The sequence below is a fragment of the Capra hircus genome, chromosome 12 (genome assembly GCF_001704415.2).
Source record: "Capra hircus breed San Clemente chromosome 12, ASM170441v1, whole genome shotgun sequence".
Lineage (NCBI taxonomy): Eukaryota > Metazoa > Chordata > Mammalia > Artiodactyla > Bovidae > Capra > Capra hircus.
The window spans coordinates 57900847-57914004 of NC_030819.1; the positions used below are offsets into that span (position 1 = coordinate 57900847).

General features: G+C 42.8%; 1 protein-coding gene across 6 annotated transcripts in view; it reads left to right on the top strand.

The window, feature by feature from the left end:
• Nucleotides 1-13158, top strand: part of FRY (FRY microtubule binding protein) — a 328278-nt gene that overhangs the window by 259523 nt on the left and 55597 nt on the right. For all 6 annotated transcript variants that reach the window (XM_013968161.2, XM_018056623.1, XM_018056624.1 and 3 more), the window contains 4 exons: nt 5299-5381; nt 9568-9718; nt 10262-10365; nt 11696-11881. In XM_013968161.2, the coding sequence (XP_013823615.2) occupies nt 5299-5381; nt 9568-9718; nt 10262-10365; nt 11696-11881 (524 nt within the window). The remainder of the gene's footprint in view (nt 1-5298; nt 5382-9567; nt 9719-10261; nt 10366-11695; nt 11882-13158) is intronic.

Genomic DNA, 13158 nt, shown 5'->3' on the forward strand with positions numbered 1-13158 from the left:
ACCAGTCCATTCTGAAGGAGATCAGCCCTGGGATTTCTTTGGAAGGAATGATGCTAAAGCTGAAACTCCAGTACTTTGGCCACCTCATGCAAAGAGTTGACTCATTGGAAAAGACTCTGATGCTGGGAGGGATTGGGAGCAGAAGGAGCAGGGGACAACAGAAGATGAGATGGCTGGATGGCATCACTGACTCGATGGACATGAGTCTGAGTGAACTCCGGAAGTTGGTGATGGACGGGGAGGCCTGGCGTGCTGCGATTCATGGGATCACAAAGAGTTGGACACGACTGAGCGACTGAACTGAACTGATATTAATATTTTATCACACAGAATACTATTATTACATTAACCCTATATTTCATCTATACTATTTCTCTAATATAATCTGTCTTTTCTTTGATGGTAGACTGTGCTCTCAGCCTAAAAGCATCTTTATTTTTCTTTGCAGTCTACTTATCACCTTCCTCCCTGTGAGCTTTGTCATGCTGATTTATGGGTACTTGTACACACGTTTGTGTCTCAACCATTACCTTTTCATTCTTAGAAAACAGAGATTATATGGCTCTTAGACATATTTCTATCCTTAATGATTACCCTACTGTGCTGCACATAGTAATCATCTTTTAAAACATTTATTCAGCATATGAATGAAAGTTGGAGAAACGTCACAGCCCTAGAGGTAGATGAGCTGTCCAAACACCTTCCAGCCCCCTTCTCCCTCCCTCTTGCTGACCCCATTACAGAAGACAGTTATTTACCCTGTTCTTTTCAGTCCTTCTAGACAAAAAGTCTGCAGAGATGGTATTGGTCAGAAACACTGATGATGGGGCTGCGCTGTGACTGTCACCTGATTGCATGGTTGGGCTGCAGGGGGCGCCGTGGAGCTTGTACAAAGCCGCTGTCCTGAGGCCAGGTTCTTTACAGCTGACGTGAGGGAGCAGCAGCAGCAGTAGCTCTTTGATGTAATTCAAAAATATTTAATAATACCATAGCTACTGACAGAAACAATTCAGATAGCTTATAATAAAAGAACCATTAAAACCAGTATTGTTAGTTGCTCAGTCATGTCCCACTCTTTGCAACCCCGTGGACTGTAGCCCACCAGGCTCCTCTGTCCATGGGATTCTCCAGGCAAGAACACTGTAATGGGTTGCCAGTTACTTCTCCAGAGGATCTTCCTGACCCAGGGATCAAACCTAGGTCTCCTGCATTGCAGGAAGATTGTTTTACCGTCTGAGCTACAGGGAATCAGGGTGAGAGAGTGTGTGTGTGTGTGTGTGTGTCTGTCTGTCTGTCTGTCTGTGTCTGTGTGTGTGTGTGTGTCTGTGTGTGTGTCTGTGTGTGTCTGTGTGTGTGTGTGTGTCTGTGTGTGTGTGTGTGTGTGTGTCACTCACGCATGTCCAGCTCTTCACCACCTTATGGACTGTAGCCCACCAGGCTCCTCTCTCCATGGAATTCTCCAAGCAAGAATACTGGAATGTGTAGCCATTCCCTTCTCCAGAGGATCTTCCCAACTCAGGGATTGAACCCTGATCTCCTGCATTGCAGGTGGATTTTTTACCATCTGAGCCACACTTTTGAACTGTAGCGTTGAGGAAGATTCTTGAGAATCCCTTGGACAGCAAGAAGATTAAACCAGTCAATCCTAAAAGAAATCGATCCTGAATATTCATTAGAAGAACTGATGCTGAAGCTCCAGTACTTTGGTCACCTGATGTGAAGAGCCAACTCACTGGAAAAGACCCAGTGCAGCTGGGAAAGATTGAGGGCAGGAGGAGAAGGGGATGACAGGATGAGATGATTGGAGGGCATCACTGACTTAATGGACATGAGTTTGAGCAAGCTCTGGGAGATGGTGAAGAACAGGAAAGCCTGGCAGTCCATGCGGCCACAAAGAGTCAAACATGACTGAGCGACTGAAAAACAACAACTAAATCAGCACCTTTAAGCTCTAAGAAGTATTTATCATGTAGTTTTTTCAGTTAAACAATAATGTGAATACATATTTCTAATTAAAACAACAGTTTGTAAAATATGCAGAAACAAGCCCTTTAAGTATTTTTAATACATCAACCCTTAATAAAAGCCATGAAAGGATTGTTCATAAGGAACTAAAAGCAATAAACTTTAGCCTATATAAGTTTCTGGTGATCTGTGTTGATACAGGAATAGAGATTAGCAATCCACAGAAGGTTGCTTACATATTAATTTTGAGCAGAATCAGCAAGAGAAAACTTAGGAAGACACTTCATCTTTCTAGTTTTTCTCTCACTCTGTCGCTTCAGTTGTGTCCGACTCTTTGCGACCCATGGGCTGCAGCCCACCGGGCTCCTCTGTCCATGGGATTCTCCGGGCAAGAATACTGGAGTGGGTGGCATGTCCTCCTCCAGGGGATCTTCCCCACCCAGGAATTTAACCCATACTTACTGCATCTCCTGCATTGCAGGGAGGTTCTTTACCCCCTGAGCCACCTGGGAAACCCAGTCTTAGCAGAGTTATTTTTATGATACATTTCTAAGACATGTACTTTTATATTAAAAGACTATTCAGTCTGCTTAATCCTTGAAATTCTTCTAGGGTCTAGACCCAAAATTAGTTTCTTCAACCAGGAAAACAAAGAAACAGATTTTACTCTTGGGAGCCAGTTTTTACGTATTGTTTTTGCCAAGCATCCACTTCACTGTGCTATGGTTTTGATCTTCTCCAGAATAAGAAGTGTGGAAGGGGCTTTCTCCTCCCCTTCATCTTGGCCTCATAAACTCCTCCTGGAAATCCTTTAAATCTGTCTTAAAAGGAAAAGAGAAGAATTGCCATCCGTTCTATAGCTCTTCCCTGCCCAGCCTTCCTGAACACAATTGCAAAACCAAGATAAATCACCGTTCTTGAGTTGCTAGCAGATTTCTGCCCGGTGTGAATCTACAGATGTGGAATTCTTTCATCACCCTGTTTTTATTCCTTGTTGAATGCTGTCTGGGTTCTGCATGTGCTGTTTATATCTTTGCATTTATCAGCATAAATATGATTATAGAACTTCTTCAGAAGGTAATAAGTTGGTCACTTTTCCAATGTCGTTTAAGAACTAGTCTGATTTAGACAATTACGGGGTCTAATCTGTATGAAACTCAGCAGATGTCTTTTATCTTTTGATAAAAGAAGTTGTGGATTCACAAAGTAATAGCCCAAAAGATGTGAGAATGAAGAATGTTTGAAATACAATGTTACTAGGGAAGATTGCTTGTCAGGACTTAAAAAAAAAAAAAAGAGCTGCTGCAAATGTCTACAGAGTGAATGAAACCAGAGGCTTTATAGTTGATACACTTCTGAATTCAGCAGTCACATCACTGTTGCAGTGTTCTGAGGTTATACACCTGGGACAAGGTAGCATTTTAATGGCACATCCTGAAATAGCACTTTTTCCTGAAATTCCCCTCTTTCTCCCTACATTGATGAGGACAGCTGGGACCCTGCACTTTGTCCCACTTTCAGAGGGAAATAAGAGTGTTGGTCTGATATCAGTTACAACAGAAAACCTAGTCAATAATACAGACAAACCACGCTTTGTATCATTTTATGTAAAATAAATAGACATACCATTTCACCCTCATTTCCCCTCAGCCACACCCTTGCCTGACTTTTTAGATCGTTGGGTGATAAAAATGTTATTGATTTGTAAGTCTTTGGCACCCTGAACAGGCATTCTAGAAATCCAAGAGTATAATAATTAATACTTTATAGTTAGACGGCATCTCATAGTTTTGGAAACTTTCTCACATCCTTCCTTTTGATTCCTACAACAGCCCCAACAAAATAAACGTTGAACTGTTATTATTATTCCACTTAGGCAGGTGTGGAAATGGGGTCCCCAAGGAGGTAAAGAACTTGCCCAGGGTCACCGAGCTAAGGAGCGAGAGCTCAGCCTGAGGTCAAGTGTCCCCCCTTCTCAGAGGCAGCACAGCCTTGAAAGTGACCCAACTGTCACCTTCCTTGGCTGACACCGGGCAAGTTGTTTCGCTTCACTCTGTCTGTTTCCTCCTTGGCAGAGTAAATGGTGTGTGTCTCAAAGATGAGTGAGTGAGATTAAACGAGATAATGCACACGCAGTTGTTGTACTTCGACGACTTCCCTGGCGGTCCAGTGGTTAAGAATCCGCCTTGCAGTGCAGGAGACGTGGGTTCAGTCCCTGGTTGGTGAACCAAGATCCACATCCTGTGGAACAGCTAAGCCCGTGCCCTGCAACTACTGAGCGCACGCACTCCAGAGCCCCCTTGTGCCACAACTAAAGAGTCCAGGCCCTGCAGTGAAAGGTGCCACACCTCATGGTGCAGCAGAAATCCCACATGCTCTAAGACCAGATGCAGCCAAATAGACAGACACTCTTAAAAGTTATCCTTCGGCCTCTTTTTTTGTTTTGTTTGTTTCAAGATTTGTATGGAAATACAAAAAACCTCGAATAGCCAAAGCAATCTTGAGAAAGAAGAATGGAACTGGAGGAATCAACTTGCCTGACTTCAGGCTCTACTACAAAGCCACAGTCATCAAGACAGTATGGTGCTGGCACAAAGACAGAAATATAGATCAATGGAACAAAATAGAAAGCCCAGAGATAAATCCACACACATATGGACACCTTATCTTTGACAAAGGAGGCAAGAATATACAATGGAGTAAAGACAATCTCTTTAACAAGTGGTGCTGGGAAAACTGGTCAACCACTTGTAAAAGAATGAAACTAGATCACTTTCTAACACCGCACACAAAAATAAACTCAAAATGTTTTTGATTACTTCTTAAGCCACAGAAAGACTAGACAGAAAGAGGCCCTCTGGTTGTGTTACACCTCCACTTGTACCTTTTCCTAAAAACCTTTTAAGGAAAACATTAAAGCTTGTGAAATTCAAAATTTGTTATGAAACTATTTTTGTATATTTCCGGGGTTTGTCTTATTTCACTTATTCAATCTTTCAGCCATTATTTCTACCATGTGCCAGGTTACCATGTGAATCAAGAATTCGTGTTATTCAGTATCATGCCCATCTTCTTTCCAAGCAGATGCTATAATTTTCTAGTTGGAGTCACACATATTAGTCTTCAAATGTTTTTCTTTTCAAGATTTGAACTTGTGCTCCTGAGCAGGCGTGACCACTGGCCTGCTCAAGCACAAAGGGAATGTGTGGGGTACACTGTTTACAGTATTCTTTTAGGAAAAGCATCATCAACCGCTAAATACTAGTATTTTTGTGTCTCAGCACATAACACACACGTGTCAATATCTCACGATGGCTGTTCTTGTATTTGCAGGTTTAGTAACGTCATCAGAGCCCATACGCGTCTGGAGTCAAGATACAGCAACAGCTCAGGAGGCTCATATGATGAAGATAAAAGTAAGCACTAACAGCCTGAGGGGTTTCAGATGGAGGGCAAATGGTTAGTGAATGGAAAATTGGTGTTTTGATTATTCTTGTTCTGATCAGTAAAAAGAAGCCCACAAATAATTAAGTAACCATTCAATCCTGCCATGCAGAGAGTTAGTCTCTTCAGAGTAAACACAAATCAAACAGTGGATGAATCAGAATTAGGAAAACTTTGAGCTACTACCTGAAACCATATTTTTGTCTTCTTGGCCCTTTTCCTGGGTGATGCATTTGGCAAAAAGCTAGTACAAGATTGTCTCTTTAGAAAACAAAGTTTTCTGTCCAGTTCTCCTGCCTGTCTTGGGAGTGGATTTAACCTTTAAGCTTTGTGAGTCAGCTCACCCAGGATAGATCTGTTTTCATATTTAATCTCTCAGGGACTGAGTGAAAACCTTGCCAGACTGGGAGATACGATTGTCCCAGGAATCACGCTCTACCTTGGGAAGCTGGAAAAACTGGAAAGATCGATGCATTCACTGACTTTGTTTAAGTCTCAGACAGGTTGTACACTTATTGGTAATTGGTCAGGGAGTGGTCTCAGTTACTTGTTCAGAAGTTACAGGAATTCTGGAAACAGAGAACATTCCCAGTGACATATTAGCTGTGTAAGGAAGTTGGTAAACTATCTTCTGGAACTTACTTGTTTGGGTGGAAATCATAATATGATATCTCATGAGTTAGGTCCATTTTGTAAGTTGGCGCACGGAGGTTTTGTACTGGTAGTTTTGAATTATTTTGTTCTTGTGGGAAATGTGCAGAGTATGGTAAGAGGTAAGTGTTTTAGGTTGGCCAAAAAGTTTGTTCAGGTTTTTCAGTACAATGTTATGAAAAACCCAAATAAGCTTTTTGGCCAACCCAGTAGTTCTAATGACACTGCATTTCAGTTTTACTTCTTAATGCACAGATAGGCGATTCTCCACCATTCAAAATATCAGTGGGAGGAATGTCTGAAATCCATGTAGTATTGCCATACTCAGGTTAAGTTTTAACTGTGCTCGTGTGTTCAGTCATGTCTGGCTCTTTGTGACTGCCATGGGCTGTAGCCTGCCAAGCTCCTCTGTCTGTGGGATTTCCCAGGCAAGAATATTGGAGTGGGTCACCATCCCCTCCTCCAAGGGATCTTCCCGACCCAGAGATTGAACCCACATCTGTTGCGTCTTCTCCATTGGCAGGCAAAATCTTTACCACTAGGGTCACCTGGGAAGCCCAAGTTTTAACTGTGTCCCTATAAAACCTTTTTCTAGAACAGTTAGTATGAAGTTGGGGTGAAGGGGAAGCTTATGCATTTTCCCTCATTTCTGTGCCCATCAGGGTATTTGGCCTTCCAGACACCAAACAGTTGCATTTCAAGAGCATAGAGCATTAGTTCTAGGCAGGACCAGATTTGATAGATGAGGAGAGCAGTACCTGAGGGGTGGAGTTGTTGGTTCAAGAGCAGTCTCCTTGCTCTTCAATGCTTGGTAACATAAAATTCTGAGGACAGAAAAATTGAGTCATGGAAATGTTAGGCAGTCGAATCTTGACTTCCCCAGAATGTGACGGGCATGCTGTAACGAAGCAAAACATTCTATGACTGTGGATTTTACATTAGGAATTTTGTTGCACTTCCACCAGTTGATTCCGTCAAAGTGTATCTCTTTGTTCTGGGCGCAGGACACAGAGTTTGGTAGAAAACACTGTAACTAATAATCATTTTGAAAATACATCTTCACAGCCCTCTGGTATTGAAACTTTACATTCCTTATGTATTTTAAAATAGCGACTTTCAGAGGGTAATTATAACAAAATGAGCGACTATGTCATTATATAAACTCAGATCACTGGCTTTAGGGTTAAAGAGAAAAAGTAATAGAAGTATGTATAAAGGGAAAGAAAAACTACTGTGAATGAAACTAAGGCAGAAAGAGTAGTCTAGTATTATCATCATGGCCTCTGTTTTACCCAGAAATGCTTAAATTTGTCATACCAGCATAAACAGCATCTTACTGGGTATAGCACTTGAATTTGATTGAGTCATGTGTCAGTAATACTCTTCACGTGATTACTGATATTAACCAGGGAAATTAAAGTTCAGAGTAAGTAGCTGGGTTGCTGAGAGCTCGAATCTTAAATTTCTCAAGTCAAAGAAAAATGGGCATCAAGCCACTCAAACAGATCCTCATCATAGAAAGTCCATAAAATAGATGCTAAGATCCTTTTCTAGTTGTCAAGTAACAGAATTGACCTCAGCTGTCCCAGATGAAGCGGTCCATCCGGTAGGGCATAAGTACTCTCAGAACTTTGGTAACTCGATCCTGCCGGATACATTTTTGGTTTCAGCCACCCAGGGATGGGTACAGTCTATGCCATGAGAGAAGCAAAGGTTTGCAGGCTCAGTTCCAAACCTTATGACCGGCTGTATGATATATGTCAGGGGTAGTTATTTTCTGCCTGAATTCCTGAGGGTATGAGCAGGGCTAAGAAGAATGAGAAGGGATCAGGAGAGACCTCATGGCCCAGTGCTTCCTAGTCTGGGTTTATCTAAAAAGAAAGGTGCCGCCTCTTTAAAGTATTTTTTTATTTAAAAAAAAAAAATACCACCTTGGATAAAGTGGACAGGCAAACAGATTCAGACCTAGTCTATAAAGTTGGTGGACAGCGTCTGGCATGGTCACAGAACAGCAAAGAAAGGCAAGGTGACTGGGGTGCAGTGAGCAGAGGGCACGAAATAGGAAATAAGCCAAGAAACAGGAGGGAAGTCTTGTCAGGCCTTATAGGCCCTGGTGTGAATTGAATGCTGGATTTCATTTTGAGTGTAAAGGGGAGCCGCTGGCCAGGGGTACGCAGAGAAAGGGACTCTGAATGGACTTCTGTTTTCCAAGGATGGCTCTGGGGGCTTCCCTGGTGGCCTAGTGGCTAATTCTTCGCCTTCCAGTGCAGGGGTGTGGGTTCAATCCCTGATTGGGGGGCTAAGATCCCACATGCCTCCAGGCTGAAAAAAACCCGAAACGTAAAACAGAAGTGATATTGTAACAAATTCAATAAAGACTTTAAAAATTGTCTACATTAAAAAAAAAGGAGGATGACTCTGGCTGCTCTGCTGAGAATAGACTGCAGAGGGTTAAGCGTGGAGCCAGGGAGGCGGTAGGAGGCTCTGCCTCCCATGAGAGATGGTGAGGGCTCAGCCCAGGATGGCAGTGATAGAGATGGTGAGAAGTGGTCATCTCTTGGGTTTGTTTTGAGGGAGAGCTTACTGAATATGCGGCTGCTGGTAAGTTACTTAACCTCAGCGTCCCCTCTACAAAATTGGGATAATAGGTACCTGTCGTTGGGTTATCTTGGGTTATTATTACATGAAATATATAGACCATTGCCTGACATGAAGTAACCCCTCTCTGTTGTTAGTCGCTGAGTCATGTCCAACTCTTTTGCAACCCCATGGACTGTAGCCCACCAGGCTCCTCTATCCATGGGGTTCTCCAGGCAAGAATATTGCAGTGGGTTGCCATTCCTTCTCCAGAGGATCTTCCCAACCCAGGGATTAAACCCACATCTCCTGCATTGCAGGCAGATTCTTTATCACTGAGCCACCAAGGAAGCCCAAGCTGTCTCTCCGTTAGTTCCGACGGTATTATTTTCATTATTACTGTCACTACCACCATCATCATGGTTATTAGAAATATAGGCAACTATAGCTGATGCATGTTGATGTTTGGCAGAAGCCAACATAATTCTGTAAAGCAGTTATCCTTCAATTAAAATAAATTTTATATATATATATATATGTGAGAAGTCAGGGAGGATTCCCAGGCTCTCGTCCTGAGTGAACTGAAAATAAGAAATCACGTTATACTGAGATGGAGGAGACAAGAGAAGGAGTGAGTTGTCACGGTGACGGCAACTCACGTGATGCAGGGTTTTTCTTCTTGTGTATCTATGTTTTCAGTCGCTCTGTAATGAATATAAATTAGATATCCAAGAAATAAAGGAATGAAAGAAACTTAATCAAGTAATTCCAGCCCATTTGATCATATAATTTCATACTCACCAAATGGAATGGTTAGGAAGTTATTTTTACAAGCACTAATTTGTAAGTTGCTTTCTAAAAAGGCAAGTCGGGAAAACAAGCCGCTTCTCTCCCTGTAAATGAAGCGCATTCGTCTTTCTCACACTACAGATGACCCAATTTCTCCCTACACCGGCTGGCTTCTGACTATCACAGAGACCAAACAGCCGCAGCCCCTACCCATGCCTTGCACGGGAGGGTGCTGGGCCCCCCTGGTGGACTACCTCCCAGAGACCATCACCCCCCGGGGGCCGCTCCACAGGTGAGTAGCACATGCAGATAGAGGGGAGTGATCGCTTAGCTCTGACTGGATTTTTCTTCCTATGAAAAGAGAAACCTGTTCCAGGTCCCATCAATTGAAATGATGTTTGAAACCAGAGGGAACACAAGCGACTTGAACTGCAGCTCCCAGCACACTGACTGACTTTGCTCGAGCATTAACCAGCGTGCGAAGCTGCCTTGCAGCCGTTTGGAGTTTTCCTTGCTGTGCCCTTAGTGTGGGTGTTCATGCTGTTACGCCTTTTCGATTGTGAGCAGCTAAACGAAAGAACCCTTGTCCTCCAAGTCTCTTCATCCCTCAGCCCTTATTTTCAAGTGACCGGTAGAGTCCCCATTATGTGAATTAGCTCAAGTGAAGTTTCTTCTCCTCGTGGAGCTGTATCAGGCCAACTCCATTTCCCTGGAATCAGGGTCTCACCTAATTCTTCAAGGCTGACGAGCTGGACGTGATTGTGCCCCAGCCACCTGTCAGTCTGTTTCTGTCCTCTTCGGACATGGCATTGACGTCGTCGTTTTCACTGATTAGGTGCAATGTTGCTGTCATCTTTATGACTGAGATGGTGGTGGACCACAGTGTCAGAGAGGACTGGGCTCTCCATCTCCCGCTGCTGCTCCATGCTGTCTTCCTAGGTAAGCCTGGGACCCAGAGGAATTCTAGCCACTAGAGTCCGAAACCTATACCAGTCATCCCAGGGAGCTGTCCTTTTACGTGGCCATCCTGCTTTTCTGAAATACCTAATATCTTCCATTTTTCACTGCCCTTTCTGTGACATCTCTAAAATTCCAGTTGATCAGTCATTGTTTAAAGTTGTCCTGGCACCATAATATAGAATGGTACCTCATCCATCTACTTCTATGTTGCTACTGCTAAGTTGCTTCAGTCGTGTCCGACCCTGTGCGACCCCATGGACTGCAGCCTACCAGGCTCCTCCGTCCATGGGATTTTCCAGGCAAGAGTACTGGAGTGGGGTGCCATTGCCTTCTCCTATAACTGCATAGTGATGCACCAATTCAACTTACTGCTATGGGGGAAAATCACCATTTAATGAGACATGAAGACAAAGCACAGACCCAACTAAGGGCACACATGCTGTGGACCACAGCACGACCATGACCAGAGCAAGTGGGGGACGGGGGAGGGGAGAGGGATGGGTGAACCACAGCCTCGGGGGCGGGGGTGGGGGCAGGTCTGGATTGACGATGACTAAGCAGGCAACAGGATGAGACAGGAAATCAAAACCAACGATGAAAGCAGACACACCGCCAGAGAACTCCAACAGCAAGGAGAACGCACAGAACTGTTCTTTAACAGATATTCAGAAAGAAATCAAGCCTGAAACCAGAGAAATCCTCAAAGAATTTTAAATATCAACTAATTAGCCAATGATACAAATTATAGTGTGTCAAAAGACCACAAAATGGACTAGTTACTGCTACTTCTATAGAGATATTCAAAACAAGCTGGACTTCTTTTAGGGGCTTTGGTTCTCCATGATAAGTTTAAAGCCTTGAGACACAGTCAGTGCACGTAGCGAGGAAGAATATAGAACATGGTCGGCTAAGCACTGAGATTTTAAAATACCCAAGGTGCAGAGCAAAAAAAAAAAAAAAATGGAAAGAGGAATCAGCCAGGCAGGGAGACTCAGAGAGAGACATAAAGTTAGAAACCTTTAGTAACAGGGAAGAGAACATCTCAGGAAAGAGGAATGCTAAACATGTCAGATGCTACAGAGAGGTCAAGAAAAGTCTGTCTATCAGCATTTCATAAGAACATTTTTTAAGGAAGAAAACATTTGATTTTTCCTAAGCCTGATTTCTTTATGTCGGTAACAAACTAACAAAGGAAACTAAACATTCCTCTAACGTGTTCCTCCCGGGCATCTTGGAATCTTTGCCATCCCTGGAATCTAGACGAGCTGAAGGTTTGTTTATATTAAGAGATTGCACCGTTTTGTTCCAGGTTTGGACCATTACCGGCCCGAAGTCTTTGAACACAGCAAAAAATTGCTTCTTCATCTCCTGATTGCCCTCTCTTGCAACAGCAATTTCCATGCCATTGCTTCTGTGCTCCTGCAGACTCGAGAGATGGGCGAAGCCAAGACTCTAACCGTTCAGCCAGCTTATCAACCCGAGTACCTCTATACAGGTAACACAAGGAGGAGGGCAGGGAGCCTGAGACAGAGTCACAAGTCTGAGGATACCTGGGGGTGTCCCTGGAGCCCACATCAATGTCTCTGCTTTTACCCTTGCCCCAGCTTTCTAAGGGATAAAATATGTACCATTATGTACAATAAACATGCACTATTTTACTTGATGTTAAATCCTTCTTCCTTAGCAAATATGTCCAAATATACTTTTAAAATTATTACTGTGATTGCTATTTTCATTAAATATGTTGTGAAAAAAATTAATATCCATTGACCGAGAGAGCATGAGTCTGGGACACCCATGGAGGAGAGTGTGCAGAACAGTGACAGCCTGCAGCGTCCTGAGACCAGGTATCACCAAGGCGCCAGACATTTCCCTGTGTACCTTGAGACTTAATTACATTAATATACGCATTCAGAGTTCTGGGCACATTTATGCAAAACATTGTGTATAACCTACTTATCGCTGTTATCCTCAACAATAGTATCATGTCACATAGTTAAATTGTCTATTACCCAAGAATAATTTACCTACAGCACAGTTAGGTACAAATGTGTAACAGAGCTATTCATCAGTCAGTGGGTGTGTGAAAGCAGGCACACACAGACACATGCACTCACCTCTTTTGCAGAAAGCATCAATTAAAACACCAGAGCATCAAATGATTTGGTAAGTCTGTTAGAAAAAGACTGATTAAGTGAGCTTAATCAGAAGACTGGGTATTTTGAAGATCTTTGTATGTTAGCACAAATGGTTCCATGCCATTCTTTTTATGTACTGCATAGTACCCGTTGAACAACATATCTTAACTCATATGTTTCTTATCCACACCTGGAGAAATTGTTGTGGTTTGTGCCTGTTTTGCTTCTTGGCCAATATACAAAATGCCTCCATGAGCCTCTAGGCTCATATACCTTGATGTACTTTTAATCAATGTATCTCCATGATACATTTCTTAGTTTGTAGTTATTGGGTCGAACAACAAAAGATAGATGTCTTTAAATTTTTTTTTACTGATATTGCAAATTGTTCTCCAAGGTTGTTGCACTAATTTAAACCCGCAGTATTTAAGAGTGTGTATTGCTCACCTACTGTTACTAAACTTTTTCGTCTTTACCAGTCTGATAAATAAAAGGTGGTATCTTGGGGGAGAAAAGGGGAGGAAAAAAAGACACCAAAGTAGAAAATAGCAGAGCACCATCTGTTACCAAATCACACTGGTCTACACGGCAGTGCAACTATTCTGTAAGCAAAGAAAGAGTTCCAGTCTTGTTT